Source organism: Salvelinus alpinus, chromosome 11 (assembly GCF_045679555.1).
Source record: "Salvelinus alpinus chromosome 11, SLU_Salpinus.1, whole genome shotgun sequence".
NCBI classification, from domain to species: domain Eukaryota; kingdom Metazoa; phylum Chordata; class Actinopteri; order Salmoniformes; family Salmonidae; genus Salvelinus; species Salvelinus alpinus.
In genome coordinates, this window is record NC_092096.1 from 49,477,110 (window position 1) to 49,494,019 (window position 16,910).

The following is a 16,910-nucleotide window of genomic DNA, read 5'->3' on the forward strand; positions in this document are numbered from 1 at the left end:
CAGTTGCAAATGAGAACTTGTTCTCAACTAGCCTACCTGGTTAAATAAAGGTGAAATAAAAAATTAAATTTAATTTAAAAAAATAATATTTAACCTTTATTTAACTAGGCAAGTCAGTTAAGAACAAATTGTTATTTACAATGACGGCCTACCCCATATCAATAAACACATGAATACAAACTGAATCTACATGCCATGTTAAAAAATATTAATAAACCGTTATAGCTGGAAATATAATTACAAAGTACAAACCAGTGAATATTAGCCTACAACTCCCGAAACTCTTTGCAGGGTCCAATTTGACAATCGTCCAATCCGCGTCAAGACAGCTCCGCACGTGACTCTGGGTGAAGTTCTTCCTGAGAGAGCGGTGCAAAACAGACTGACAAATCCAGGAACGGAGAATTGCAGTTTGTGTGTAAGTAATACAAATTACGATAAAAATACCTCGGCGAATAAATTGTGTGGGCTTTTCGGCAGCTGTTGGTTGATGTTACGTTGTGCTGAGACGAGAGAAACTGTCGTAGTTGTGTTCTAAAGTAGCTGTCGGTTTTATCTTGGGCCTTCGCTATTTCCTGGTCGATGCTCGCGAGCTCATTCTATGATGTCTGTGGATGTGATGCACTGGCTCGAGTTTTGGCTTTGCGCTCTTGCTGGAATGGGGCAGGGGCAAAGTTGTAAAAGTTGTGTTATCGCGTGTTTGAAGCCTTTATTTTGGAAACATTCCTTTCAGTTGGTGGTTATTTTTTGTGTTTACAATGTTATTTGAGCCGTAACGTCTATACTATTGAAGCATAATGTTTTTTTTTCAGCGCAACATTGAAGCTAGTTTTGCATTCCATTTCTCCTACACCTTACTTGATTTTGGGGATCGGGCTAGTCAGCAAGCAGGAATTACAAGTAAAGTCAGTTAGAATACAAAACGTTCCCGAGATGATTAACGTTAGCGTGATATGGTTTCAATTCAAAACACTATTCGTTTCCCATATTTCTGCATTGCAAGTCTGACTTCACTTGTGACAGTCCCGTGCTAGTACTACTTTGTTGCTACAGTATTTGCCACTTACACTGGATACAAATGGAAAGTGGGGAGGTTGTCATGCTGTTGCAATGATACATGTAACACATTGTATCATATTAGCATCGACCATGAAAATGTAGTCATCGGGATAATAGCTTTTAATAAGCTCAGAGCTTGAAAGGAACATTATTGAATCATTAACGTTAGACCTCGTGTGGATATTCTTTAGCACATAAATGTATCAAAATGTTTTTTCATATTGCATTCATCCAAAAGAGGTAACCAGAATATTGAATATAGGACAGAATGCTTGACCCAAATGGTACCCTATTCCCTATTCCCTATATGGTGTGCTAATTTTGACCAGGGTTCATAGAACTCTGGTCAAAAGTAGTGCACTATGTAGGGTATATGGTGCTATTTTGGATGTAAACCAGTGTTTGACCCACTTGCAGCATCAGCCTACAGTATGATAATATCAACAACAATGCAGGTATTGATTTTGCCCTTTTGGGGGGGAGGTCTGTCTCTGTGTCTGTCTCTGTGTCTGTCTCTGTTGTGTTTGTGTGATGGATTGAATAGATAAAAGAGTAGTTTGTAGTGACGTACTGTATGATGAGGCTTGCTAAGCTAGGGCAGCCCCCTTGTCTCCCACTGCCTCCCACCCTCCGTTTCACTTGTCAAATATTCTGAACAAAAATATACATGCAACAATTTCAAATATGTTGCTCAGATACAGTTCATATAAGGAAATCACTCAATTTAAATACATTCATTAGGCCCTAATCTATGGATTTCACATGACTGGGCAGGGGCACAGCCAAGGGTGGGCCTGAGAGGGCATAGGCCCACCCATTTGGGAGCCAGGCACACCCACTAGGGAGCCAGGTCCAGCCAATCAGAATGACTTTTCTCCCCTCAAAAGGGCTTTATTACAGACAGAAATACTCCTCAGCACCACCCCTTCCCTCCTCTGATGATCCCGAAGGTGAAGAAGCTAGTTGTGGAGATCCTGGCCTGGCATGGTTACACGTGGTCTGCGGTTGTGAAGCCGGTCGGACATACTGACATATTCTCTAAAACGATGTTGGATGCGGCTTATGGTCGAGAAATTAACATAAAATTCTCTGGAAACAACTCTGGTGGAAATGACAAAACTGCACATTTTAGAGTGACATTTTATTGTCCCCAGCACAAGGTGCACCTGTGTAATGATTATGCTGTTTAATCAGCTTCTTAATATGCCACTAGCAGGGATGTAAACAAATTTGGGCACAACATTTTGATAGAAATGAAACACGGGACCAGCACTTTACATGTTGTGTTTATACTTTTGTTCACTGTATATATTTGTCTGTGTTTGCGTGTGTCTGTGTCTGGCGTGTGTGTGTCAAACGTTATAAATAGCGATGCTCTTTGTCTCGACGCAGCGTAGCACTACCTCATTGGTTACAGTATGTTGATGTGCCCGATGTTGCTATATCAGATATAGAGACTGGCACTTTCAATGAAATTATTAATGTCCTGACTTATACCTTTAGCATTTAAGGGACAATCCAAACGTTGACTTTTAAATCAATGATATATAGGCCTATCCATTGAAGAATGTAACCTATAAATGCCACATGTGCTTTGCTCACCTGTCTCCCAAAATATAAGCTGTATCACAACCGGACGTGATTGGGAGTCCCATAGGCCGGAACACAATTGGCCCAGCGTCGTCCAGGTTTGGCTGGTGTAGGTTGTTGTTGTAAATAAGAATTTGTTCTTAATTGACTTACCTAGTTAAATAAAGGTTCAATTTAAAAATAAAATGTTTTTTTTCTCCATTGCTGCTGAACAATATAATAAGCAAACACGGTATAGTTTCAAAACATGGTTAAAACGATCATTTTGTTCCCAAGGATGGTCTGTCCTTGCATCCTTATGAAGTTGACAGTGGTTAGACCTACATTTCCCCATCCCTCAGCTGTTTACCAAAAAGGTGTCGGGGTTGACTGCTGTGTTAATTTTTCGAATCCCGGATTGCCCTGTTAAACTGACATGGTTGGTTGGTTGGTTTGATATTCCGGTGCTGGAATAAACCAGGCTGAACTAGGCTATATGATGCTAAATATAACTCGAGTGGTCACTACTTCAAACTGTAATAGCTGCTCCTTGAGATGAGCAGTTTATTTGTGTGTGTGTGTGTGTGTGTGTGTGTTAGGATAGGGGTTTGAAATAATTTCACTATACGAATAGTATCATACATTTTTGTTGGATATCAGATATCCAAGGCAACTCGGCTACAGCCAAGCTAATTTGTTGCATCCACAATGTTATTTATCATCCCATATAACAATGCCTGTCTTGACTGGAGTAGCCTAGAGACGCTAGTTAAGGATCCGTCCGTTTTTTTTCAAATTTTCGCCTAAAATGACAAATCTAACTGCCTGTTGCTCAGGACCTGAAGCAAGCATATGCATATTCTTGATACCATTTGAAAGGAAACACTTTGAAGTTTGTGGAAATGTGAAAATTAATGTAGGATAATATAACACATTAGATCTGATAAAAGATAAAACATGCAGGTTTTGTATTACCTTTGTATGCTAGAGAAATGCCATAATGTATTATTCCAGCCCAGGTGCAATTTAGATTTTGGCCACTAGATGGCAGCAGTGTATGTCCAACGTTTTAGACTGATCCAATGAACCATTGCATGTCTGTAAAAAATTGTCAAGACTGCCCAAATGTGCCTAATTGGTTTATTAATAACTTTTCAAGTTCAGATATTCGGATATTTGAATAACTGCACATCCGTGTGTGTGTTTTAAATATACCTCAGTTTGATTCACAGCTGTGTGTATTGATATACACTGAGTGTGCAAACATCAGAAACACCTGCACTGAACACTTTCCATGACAGACTGACCATATTTAGGTGCCAGGCGCACCGGTTTGAGTGTGTCGAGCTGCAACGCTGATGGGTTTTTCACACTCAACAGATTCCCGTGTGTATCAAGAATGGTCCACCACCCAAAGGACATCCAGCCAACTTGACACAACTGTGGGAAGCATTGGAGTCAGCATGGGCCAGCATCCATGTGGAATGCTTTCTACACCTTGTTGAGTCCATGCCCCAATGAATTGAGGCTGTTCTGAAACACCTTCCCAATTAATTGTTGACTGCATAGTAGGCATTAAACATTGTTGTGGATCTCATTCCAAAATCATGGGCGTTAAAATGGAGTTTGTCCCCCCTTTGCTGCTATAACAGCCTCCACTCTTCTGGGAAGGCTTTCCACTAGGTGTTGGATCATTGCTGCGGGGACTTGCTTCCATTCAGCCACAAGAGCATAAGTGAGACCGTGGACTGATGTTGGGCGATTAGGCCTGGCTCGCAGTCGGCGTTCCAATTCATTCCGAAGGTATTAGATGAGGTTGAGGTCAAGGCTCTGTACAGGCCAGTCAAGTTCTTCCACACCAATCTCAACAAACCGTTTCTGTATGAACCTCACTTTGTGCACAGGGGCATTGTCATGCTGAAACAGGAAAGGGCCTTCCCCAAACTTTTGCCACGAAGTTGGAAGAACAGAATTGTCCCTTCACAGAACAGCGCAAACTGTCTCTAACCAGAATAGAAAGAGGAGTGGGAGGCCCCGGTGCACAACTGAGCAAGAGGACAAGTACATTAAAGTGTCTAGTTTGAGAAACAGACGCCTCACAAGTCCTCAACTGGCAGCTTCATTAAATAGTACCCGCAAAACACCAGTCTCAACGTCAACAGTGAAGAGGCGACTCCGGGATGCTCGCCTTCCAGGCAGAGCTCCTCTATCAGGTGTCTGTGTTCTTTTGCCCATCTTAATCTTTTCTTGTTATTGGCCAGTCTGAGATATTACTTTTTCTTTGAAACTCTGCCTAAAAGGCCAGCATCCCGGAGTTGCCTTTTCACTGTTGATGTTGAGACTGGTGTTTTGCGGGTACTATTTAATGAAGGGAATGGCATCTGGTTTAGAGATCTTCATGGGTCCCAATAAGTTGGGCCCGTTCCAAAGTTAACCTGGGGTTTTCCCCCACCGACCCGATATGCATAAATACATTTAAATAATATGGGCCCGTTCGGAACGGGTCTCTGAGGACATCTAGGCCTGTTCTGTATAGACCTGGTCGGATCCAGACCCGGTCCGATCTGAGTGAGAGAAGCAGCAGAAAAGTAATTTTTTAAGCTACTTTATTACTCTGAGCTGATACAGCACGAGAGGGGGGAGAGAGGTGCCGCTCCAGCAGGCGAGGGAGGGGCCTTACTGTGAGCGAGTGACACATGGAGGGAGAGACGAGACAGCAACCAACCAAAACGACTCGTGCTACAGTAAACTATTAGCTGCCATAGCTAGGTTATTTATCATAAAATATGTCTTGGACTGCATCAAATCGGGACGAGAAGCTAGCTAACGTTAGCTAGCTAGGCTAACTGAGGCTGCAGTGCATGCGCTTTCTCATCTTACAACTTTTAATTCTGTCATCTTCCATTGATTTATATATCTCCTAACTTTTGCCACACACTGTGCGAGGCTCTATAGTCTGTACTGTAGCCTATTGCCTCTTTGATGACTTTACAAGCGCCGTGCTCCGCTCTCGTGAAAAGCAAGAGCAGCAGCATAAATCAGAAATGTTCTCTCTCTGCTGCAACACTTGCGTTCGGATCTGTACAGGCCCTTCCTGACAAGTCAGTTAAAATTACACATACCCAAGACCCGTGTCAATCATATCATAACCAACCCAGAAATGTGACATTATTTAGAATTCTGGATCCGGACCTGCTCGGTTCCTGGATCGGGTCTCAGGTATTTGGGTACAGGTGGATCTGTGAAGACCTCTGTGGTTCTTCTTTTTGGGGATAACCATGAGTGGAAACAGTCCCAATGAATTTATTAATCAATATTGATATCTTACGTTTGTTCTCTGACCTCTCTCCTCTCCTTCCATCTTCTCTCCCCTGTAGAGTCATGGCCTCTGCATCAATACCAGTCTACAACCGCTCGAATAACCCCCTGGAGAACAGCTCTAGTCAGAATGTAAGGATCTCGCTCTCTTCCTCGCTTCTCTTTCCCTTCTCTGTGTCTTTCTCTATTTCAATTCAAAGGGCTCTGTATACTCACATGTTATTTCTCAAACTCTCTGTTCTATGTGTCTTTTCAGTGTTATTTTGTGGTTTGCAGCATATATTATTTGCTCTACTGATACCGTACTACCGACCACATCTAATAAGCTGCTTCAGCGGTTTGGCTGAGCAGTAAAGATGATGGTGCCAGCACACGCTAATACACACAAACTCTCATCTCTCTCACTTACATACTCGTATCCATTCACACATCCCTCTACACCAGGATTCCCCAATAGGTGGCCCGCCGGTGATTTTATTTGGCCCCACAAGTTTTCTTTGCAAAATTTCTAAAAACCTATTTTCGCTTTGTCATTTTGGGGCATTGTGTGTAGATTGAGGGGATTTTCTTTTATTTTTATCCATCTGCAAACTCAACTCAGTGACCAAACTTTTTAACCAGGCTTTTTCTAGGTTGCTGCTGTTACTAGCTCCTGTTGGTTAGCCTCTTCTGTCATTAATAAGTTATGGTGGCTCTACCTAACATCCATAGACAGTAGTGCTGTGTTGAAAGCTCTTATGTAGGAACTCTGTCTGTCTGTACAGTTCCGGCAACCAGCATGAAAGCAATTTATAGCACGTCGTTTTCTTTAGATCATGTGTGTCAGTTGGGTCGAATTTTTGAAAAACTTTCCTACGGCCTTCCAGGATAGTGTACACGGTATAGAGTTTTTGTCAATACAGAGACCCTCTTTCACAGATTGCTCATTCCTATTGGCTCTCGACTCAGGAAGTCCTCGAGTGGCGGCCAATAAAGACAGTGCTCTTATAGCGTTGACTGTTGAGGGTTTTCCATGCAAAACAAATGACGGCTAGGTACAGTACTATGGACACAAGTGTGGCTTTGTCGAGACCTAGGGAGGCTAGACGCCAAAGGAAACAGTGCCCCTTGCTAGACACACAAACACTCTCTCACACACACACACACACACGAGGCACACTCTCTCTTGCACATGCGGATGTACACATACTAAACAGTAGCCTCACTCTCTTTCTCTCCCTCTCTCTCACATACAGTATGTCACTGAAGATTTGGTGTTTTATTAGCTGTTACTCTTCCTGCGGTCCAAACAGGAACAAAACAACACATCATACTAAAACAATACATCATAATAAAACAGTAGGCTACATCATAAATAATACAATACATCATAATAAAACAATAGGCTACATCGTAATAATACATCATCATAAAACAATAGCCTACATCATAAATAATACAATACATCATACAAGGCATTATGCAAATTTGCACAGCTCCTTTTAAAAATGTACAATATTGAAACGATACAATATTACAAAATGTGTCTTTTGGAGTGTGTGTGTCTTCACAGTCCGTGTTGTACTGTACTGTGAAGTGTTTTATGTTTTTTTTATCTCATTGTACTGCTAGCTTGAGTTAATTGGTGGAAGAGTTCCATGTAGTCATGGCTCTGTAGTGCTGTGCGTTTCCCAGCCTCTGTTCTGGACTTGGGGACCGAGAAGAGACCCCTGGTGGCATGTCTTGTGGGGGTATGTACTGTATGGGTGTCTAAGCTGTGTGTTAGCTGTTTGAACAGACCGTTCGGCGCTTTCAACACGTCAATACCTCTCACAAAGACAAGTAGTGATGCAGTCAATCTCTCCTCCACTTTGAGCCAGGAGAGATTGACATGCATGTTCTTCATATTAGCCCTCCTTGTACATCGAAGGTCCACCTGTGCTGCTTTGTTCTGGGACAAGTGTTATTTGCCTATGTCCTTCTTTGCAGCACTTGACCATATAACTGGGCAGTAGTCCAGGTGTAATAAAACCAGGGGCAGTAGGACTTGCTTTGTGGAATGTGATGTCAAAAAAGCAGAGCATCTCTTTATTACGGACATACTTCTCCCCATCTTTACATCCATTGAATCTATATGTTTTGACCATGACAGTTTACAATCTAAGGTAACACACAGTCATTTAGACGCCTCAACTTGTTCAACAGCCACACCATTTATTACCAGATTCAGCTGGGGTCTAGAACTTAGTGAATGATTTGTACCAAATACAATGCCCTTAGTTTCAGAGATGTTCAGGACTAAGGCTGTTGCGGCGACCGTATTACCGCCAGACCCGGCAGTCATGAGTCATGACCACAGTAAAATTCCAGGTGACCGTCAGGTCAAGGTAATCTCCTTTTTATGCACTTTGGACATGCTTTGGTAGTACCCAATTTGCAAACAACCATCAGGTCGCTAATGGCCTGGTACTCTGGGCTCTGTTGTCCCTCTAACCACTCGGGCATCAATGCAAATGCAATCAAAAATCACATCAAACACATCAAAACAGTATGTTGCTTTTAAAACTCAACTCACTGTGATGATCAACTTGAAGAAAGAAGTTCAACAGCAGGTTGAAACTGAGTGTAAAACATGGTCAATGTGGATTTTGCTTCAAAGCCTAACACAACAATATGGACAGCGCTTCCTAAGGTGATGATTAATTCAAAACACCCATAGACCTATTAGAGCTTATGCATACACAATCGGCTTAGGAGCCCAAGCCCCCCCCCCCCCCCCCCATAGGAATTAAAATGATTGTAATGCCGTTATACAATACATTGCCTACTGCGTACAGTACCAGTCAAAAGTTTGAACACCTGCTTATTCCAGGGTTTTAATTTCTTTTTACTATTTTTTACATTGTAGAATAATAGTGAAGACATCAAAACTATGAAATCACACATGGAATCATGTAGTAACCAAAAAAGTATTAAACAACTCCAAATATAGCTTTGCGCATGCTTGTCATTCTCTCAACCAGCTTCATGAGGTAGTCACCTGGAATGCGTTTCAATTAACATTTGTGCCTTGTTAAAAGTACATTTGTGGAATTTCTTTCCTTCTTAACCTTCTTAATGTGTTTGAGCTAATCAGTTGTGTTGTGACAAGGTAGGGGTGGTATACAGCAGATAGCCCTATTTGGTAAAAGACCAAGTCCATATTATGGCAAGAACGGCTCAAATAAGCAAAGAGAAAAGACAGTCGATTATTACTTTAACCTCTCTAGGGTATGTGGGACGGTAGCGTCCCACCTGGCCAACATCCAGTGAAATTGCAGAGCGCGAAATTCAAAAATAGTCAATAAAGAAATTCTTGAAAAATATATGTTATACATCAAAATAAAGCTTAACTTCTTGTTAATCCATCCGCCGTGTCAGATTTCAAAAAGGCTTTACGGCGAAAGCAAACCATGCGATTATGAGGACAGCGCCCGCATACAAAAGCATGAAAATCATATTTCAACCAGGCAGGTGCGACACAAGTCAGAAATAGCGATATAAAAAATGCCTTACATTTGATGATCATCTTCTGTTGGCACTCCAAAAGGTCCCAGTTACATCACACATGGTCCTTTTGTTCGTTAATGTCCTTCTTTATATCCATAAAAACTCAGTTTATCTGGCTCGCTTCAGTCAATAATCCACTCAGTTTCCCTCCATCAAAATGCATACAAAATGAATCCCAAATGTTACTAATAAACTTTTCCAAACAAGTCAAAAAAACGTTTATAATCAAACCTTAGATATCCTAATACGCAAATAAACGATAAAATTGACAACGGAGAATAGTATGTTCATTACCGACGATAAATAAGAAAGAACGCGCTTTCCTCCACACGCTTGGAAACTCTACAGACAAAATGGGAGCCACCTACAAAAACTACAATTTCTGGGCTATTTTTCCAAAAACCAGCCTGAAACTCTTTCTAAAGACTGTTGACATCTGGTGGAAGCCCTAGGAACTGCAATCTGGGAGGACTTGGCCTTATTAAAATTCTAGCCATATAATTTTTTTTGAGGGGGATGGTTTGTCATATCAGTACTGTTATACTCACAGACATTATTTTCACAGTTTTAGAAACTTTTGAGTGTTTTCTATCCATATCTACCAATTATATGCATATCCTAGCTTCTGGGCCTGAGTAACAGGATAGTTTACTTTAGCACGCTTTTATCCGGATGTCAAAATACTGCCCCCTATCCCAGAGAGGTTAAGACATGTAGGTCAGTCTATCCAGAACATTTCAAGAACTTTGAAAGTTTCTTCAAGTGCAGTCGCAAAAACCATCAAGCGCTATGATGAAACTGGCTCTCATGAGGACTGCTACAGGAATGGAAGACCCAGAGTTACCGCAGCTGCAGAGGATAAGTTCATTAGAGTTACCAGCCTAAGAAATTGCAGCCCAAATAAATGCTTCACAGAGTTCAAGTAACAGACTCATCTCAACAGCAACTGTTCAGAGGAGACTGCGTGAATCAGGCCTTCACGGTCAAATTGCTGCAAAGAAACCACTACTGAAGGACACCAATAATAAGAAGAGCCTTGCTTGGGTCAAGAAACATGAGCAATGGACATCAGACCGGTGGAAATCTGTCCTTTTGGTCTGATGAGTCCAAATTTGAGATTTTTGGTTCCAAACGCCGTGTCTTTGTGAGACGCAGAGTAGGTGAACGGATGATCTCCGCATGTGTGGTTCCCACCATGAAGAATGGAGGAGGTGGTGTGATTGTGTGGGGGTGTTTTGCTGGTGACACTCTGTGATTTTATTTAGAATTCAAGGCACTCTTAACCAGCATGGCTACCACAGCATACTGCAGCTATACACCATCCCATCTGGTTTGCGCTTAGGCCCACTGTCATTTGTTTTTCAACAGGACAATGACCCAAAACACACCTCCAGGCTGTGTAAGGGCTATTTGACCAAGATGACCTGGCCTCCACAATCACCTGTTATTTGTTCGGTTTGATGTTGTCACCTTTATTCTACAATATAGAAAATAGTAACAATAAAGGAAAAACCCTTGAATGAGTAGGCCTGTCAAGATTTAACTGGTATTGTATTACGCATGGCAAAAAAACATAACTGATTTAAGATGTCTTTGGTACATAATTGCTCTAGCCTATACTCCAAAATGAAACCAATTTGAGTAATGTTCTTTGAGTGTGGACTGTATTCATATGCATACTGAATGGACTGGTTACCTAATGCTATGCTCCAAATTTCTATCCACGAGTCTGGGAGAGAATGAATAGCCCTTGGCGATTCTGTTGGTTGATTGGTTGTGCAGGGCGGCTTACAGGTAGCCTACAATTATAGTGAATTTAATTTTTGAATATCCGGGTAATAGGACATTTTTTAAATATATTTTCATAATAAATTGGGTGACACACCTTTAGCTATACATACTATATCACCACCGTTTCCATCTTCTCCTCTCTCCCCTTAATTATTTTCTCGAGCATGCAGAGCGCTTGTCAACAGTTTAGTAAAATATGTGTTGCGAAAACATGTTACTTTCAATGTTCCCATACAGATTAGACTTGGTTTCCCAAATTAAGCACCGGGTAGCCGCGGAAACAGGGTTGTAGAGCCCCTGGCATACAGCGTTGGGCGGAATATCACCTGTTGCGCAGCCAGAGAATGCTCCTCAAACAGTGGTTGATGGGTGGCGTTAAATAAGTGTTCAGGCAATATTGAAAAACGGACTGGCAGCACACAGCCTTCATTCGCTATTTGAGTTCATACAGATGACGTCTCTTTCTTCTGCCCCAAATGTTAGATACTAGTAAAGACAAGATTCATTGAGAATAGTCTGATGAGAGAACAGCTGTGCAGCCTGAGGCAAGGAACAGAGCGCAAGCTTTTTTTGCTACTTTCGCCAATCATCAACAGCCTATGGTCGCATCATGCAGCTCCATATGTTTTGATTTGTAAGACGTTCTAAGGGTTGTATCATTCACAACTGATGTTGCCAAATTACTCTACATCTAGCATGTAGGACCTGTTTCAAATGATCACTTTTATGCTCAGAGAAGCCACTTCACATGCGCACTTGCTCCGGAATGAGGAAAAATATCCTTTCTATTTTATTCAGCCAAGTTCAATTATATTATTCTACTATAAAATCATATAAAATAGTGACATGGGACTTATAAGCATATCTTGTCAGCTAAATGAACAAGCCTATGGCATGGAGCATAGCCAGATAACATACAGTTGGCCAACTCATATTCTGTTCTTCTGAAATTTCTTCATATCATGTTTCTTTAAACCTGACTAAAATAAATAATGGATTTTTTGTAATAGTGTATATTAAATAGATTTATTAGCCTTTTAAAAAATGTAGATGTTCCAAAGGCATGCATCAGCAGTTTGTGTGAGTGGAGGCCTGGAGATGCTAATTGTGTTTGTTATTTGAAGATCAATTAATGTGCGACCGGCAGACTTCTGCATTACAGTAACTGACTGACAAAATTTCATGACCGCCACAGCCCTTTTCAGGACCAGTTTATTACTGGCCACCCATTCTAAAACTGACTGCAACTCTTTACTAAGAGTTTGACTTCATTAGCTGTGGTTGCTGATGCGTTTTATGGTTGAGTCATCAGCATACATGGACACACATGCTTTGTTTAATGCCAGTGGCACGTCATTGGTTAAAATACAAAAGAGTAGAGGGCCAAGAGAGCTGCCCTGTGGTACACCACACTTTACATTTGACATAAGAGAAGCTTCTATTAAAGGAAACCCTTTAAGTTATATTCGATAGATAGCGCTGAATCAACAATATTGCAAAGGTTGAAAAGCCATAATACAAGTTCTCAACAACAGGTTATGGTCAATAATATCAAAGGCTGCACTGAAATCTAACAGTACAGCTCGCATAATCTTCTTATCAATTTCTTTCAACCAATCATCAGTCATTTGTCAGTGCAGTACATGAGTGCCCTTCTCTATAAGCATACTGAAAGTCTGTTGTTAATTTGTTCAGAGAAATACCTTAGCACATTTTTACTCTGGAACTTATTTAGGCTTTCCTTAACAAAGGGGTTGAATACTTATTGATTCTTTTCATTTTTAATTGATTTGTCAACATTTCTAAAAACAATTCACTTTGACATTTTGGAGTATTGTATGTTGGCCAATGACACAATCTCAATTGAATACATTTTAAATTCAGGCTGTAATAAAAGAATGTGGACAAAGTCAAGGGGTATGAATACTTTCTGAAGGCACTGTATTTGAGCGATATAAAATAGAAGTGAACTATACCTGACAAGTATAAGTGATTAATGTTAATTTCCCATCCTTTGTCGGGCCTGCTTGTCAAGCAGCAGAAGGGCCCATTGTTAACTGATAATGTTTACTTAGCAAGCTACCGCTAGAAAATTTGTACAGTTGGCAATTTTTTGTGTGCTAATGTATAAAAAAAACAAATGTCACATTTACATAAGTATTCAGACCCTTTACTCAGTACCTTTGTTGAAGCACATTTGGCAGCCATTACAACCTAGAGTCTTGGGTATGACACTACAAGTATGGCACACCTGTATTTGGGGAGTTTCTCCCATTCTTCTCTGCAGACCCTCTCAAGCTCTGTCAGGTTGGATGGGGAGTGTTGCTGCACAGCTATTTTCAGGTCTCTCCAGAGATGTTCGATCGGGTTCAAGTCCAGGCTCTGGCTGGGCCACTGAAGGACATTCAGAGACTTGTCCCGAAGCCACTCCTGCGTTGTCTTCGCTGTGTGCTTAGGGTCGTTGTCCTGTTGAAGACTAGGGCGAAGGTTCCTGAGGACCTGAGCGCTCTGGAGCGGGTTTTCATCAAGGATCTCTCTCTGTACTTTGTTCCGTTCATTTTTGCTTCGATCCTGACTAGTCTCCCAGTCCCTGCTGCTGAAAAACATGCCCACAGCATAATGCTGCCACCCCAATGCTTCACCGTAGGGATGGTGCCAGGTTTCCTCCAGACATGACGCTTGGCATTCAGGCCAAAGAGTTCAATCTTGGTTTCATCAGACCAGAGAATCTTGTTTCTCATGGTCTGAGAGACTTTAGGTGCCTTTTGGCAAACTCCAAGTGGGTTGTCGTGCCTTTTACTGAGGAGTGGCTTCCGTCTGGCCACTCTACCATAAAGGCCTGATTGGTGGAGTGCTGCAGAGATGCTTGTCCTTCTGGAAGATTCTCCCATCTCCACAGAGGAGCTCTGTCAGAGTGACCATTGGATTCTTGGTCACCTCCCTGACCAAGGCCCTTCTCCCCTGATTACTCAGTTTGGCTGGGTGGCCAGCTCTAGGAAGAGAATTGGTGGTGCCAAAGTTCTTGCATTTTAAGAATGATGGAGGCCACTGTGTTCATGGGAACCTTCAATGCTGCAGAAATGTTTTGGTACCCTTCCCCAGATCTGTGCCTCGACACAATCCTGTCTTGGACACAATTCCTTTGACCTCATGGCTTGGTTTTTGCTCTGACATGCACTGTGAACTGTGGGACCTTATATAGACAGGTGTGCCTTTCCAAATCATGTCCAATCAATTGAATTTACCACAGGTGGACTCCAATCAAGTTGTAGAAACATCTCAAGGATGATCAATGGAAACAGGATGAACCTTTCGAGTCTCATAGCAAAGGGTCTGAATAGTTATGTAAATAAGATATGTTTTTATCTTTTATACATTTGCAAAAACGAACATGTTTTTGCTTTGTCATTATGGGGTATTGTTTGTAGATTGCTGAGGATTGAGATTATTATTTTTTTTTTATACTTAATCCATTTTACAATAAGGCTGTAACTTAACAAAATGTGGAAAAAGTCAAGGGGTCTGAACACTTTCCGAAGGCACTGTATCTGGATGATTTATAAGGCCAGGCACATTTAACAGTTAGGCTATTGATTATAGACCCTAATTAAGTTGAGGTTTCCTCTCTCCTCACTTTTCTTAGACAATTTATGGCAAGGGCTGTTTTCTCGTCTCCTAACTCGGCTGCTGCGAATATGCTGGTTAACTGTGCTATTTTGCACATAGCCACATGGTCTAGGAAATGCCAATTCAACAGCGCAGTGATGTGTTTCAGGACAGCGGCCGCTATCCAATCTGGTAGAAACCGCATTTGTTATAAAATAATATAATCTGTATTCGTGTTGCGCCGTTGTTCTTACGTAATATAACCACATACAATTTCTGTAGCACATGTCTTAGAGTGATGGATGTGCCTTCCCCAAGGCCTCCACAATTGATTAGTCCCCTCAGGCAGACGCAAATCAGACAAGTGTCTGCTCTACTAAAGACATTTCTGACGACCAACAGCCTATCGACCAAACAATCGACCAGTCAACTAAATGGGGTCAGCCTTAATTGATGGACCACGTCAAAAAGGCTAGCTAGCTAATAACATCATGTCTATGGCTATTTAACGTGCTAACTTTCAGGGGATAAACTAGATGGCATTATCCAAATATTGTTTGATTTTCTTGCCATCTATAGTGGTGACGACAGTAGTCTGATTGACAACTTTACCAGGACGAGGACTTGCAGATGTCAAGCTCTTTCCAGAAGCCTAATCTCTGATAAAGCAAGCTAAATGACATGTTGTTTGCTTAGCTAGCTAGTTAGCTACGTGCCAAATGGATAGGCTACCTTCGAGTTCCTGAAAATGCATAATCAATTTGTTTACTGAACATAAAAAGCATGCAGTTACTTGCTGTATAACTCTGATAGAGCTCTGCATCGTATTGTGACGTTTATTGATAACGAGCTATAGTGGCACAAAGAGTTGTGGGATATTAGGATCCTCTTGTCTTAACCTGTGTATTTCGAACCTAGGAGCAAAGCAGGAAGTAAATGCAGTGTGCATCTTTCTCTGTAAGGAGACGTGTGTGTGTGTGTGTGTCCTATTAATGTTCCTCTGTCTGTTTTGATGGCAGGCATCCAGAGAGAGTCTGAAGATGGAACCACTGGCAGTCACCTTACTGCCCGGAGAGGAGAGAGTCATAGGTGAGTTTTCTAAGCTGTTTCTGGGTGAATCTCAATTGTATTTCCTTGATTGCGTGCATCCTCGCTCTTCGCCTCCTCAAAACATATTGGAGGTGAAGATCTGAGTGGAGGAGCCTCAGATCTTCTGCTCCAATGTGCTTTGAGAGGGAAGAAAAATTATCGAGGAAATATTGAGATTCGCTCTCTCTGTCTTAAAGGAACCTCTCATAACAGCAACTCTCACTAGTGGTTAGTTTCAGATTCCATAGATGGTTACATCATATAGGATTTCTTGAATGTGATCTGTATTTAGCCTTGTAACCTTTCTCTAGCTGTCTTAGAGGAACTTCTCTAGCCTTGAAAGTTGGTGTCATCATTCAGCTGCAGTAGTTGGTGTCTTAGAATACTTACAGTGCGTTCGGGAAGTATTCAGACCTTGACTTTTTCCACATTTTGTTACGATACAGCCTTATTCTAAAATTGATACTTTTCTTCTTACCACTGTATAATGTATGTAAACCCTTAAATTGGTCATCAAATTTGATCTGATCTTCATCTAAGTCACAACAGACAGACAGTGTGCTTAAACTAATAACACACAAATTATTGTATTTTCTTGTCTATATTGAATACATAATTTAAACAAACATTCACAGTGTAGGTTGGAACAGGTATGTGAACCCCTAGGGTAATGACTTCTAATTGGAGTCAGGAGTCAGCTAATGTGGAGTCCAATCAATGAGACGAGATTGGAGATGTTGGTTAGAGCTGCCTTGCCCTATAAAAAAAACACTCAAGAAATTTGAGTTTGCTATTCACTAGAAGCATTGCTTGATATGAACCATGCCTCGAACAAAAGAGATCTCAGAAGACTAAGATTAAGAATAGTTGACTTGCATAAAGCTGGAAAGGGTTACAAAAGTATCTCTAAAAGCCTTGATGTTCATCAGTCCACGGTAAGACAAATTGTC

General features: G+C 41.3%; 1 protein-coding gene across 4 annotated transcripts in view; it reads left to right on the plus strand.

The window, feature by feature from the left end:
• The first annotated feature begins 285 nt into the window (after positions 1-285).
• Positions 286-16,910, plus strand: part of LOC139534871 (myotubularin-like) — a 68,149-nt gene continuing 51,524 nt past the window's right edge. For 3 of the 4 annotated variants that reach the window (XM_071334371.1, XM_071334372.1, XM_071334373.1), the window contains exons 1-3: positions 286-418; positions 6,006-6,078; positions 15,891-15,960. In XM_071334371.1, the coding sequence (XP_071190472.1) occupies positions 6,010-6,078; positions 15,891-15,960 (139 nt within the window). In that variant the 5' untranslated portion in view covers positions 286-418; positions 6,006-6,009. The remainder of the gene's footprint in view (positions 419-6,005; positions 6,079-15,890; positions 15,961-16,910) is intronic. The other variant, XM_071334374.1, reaches the window with a different exon arrangement.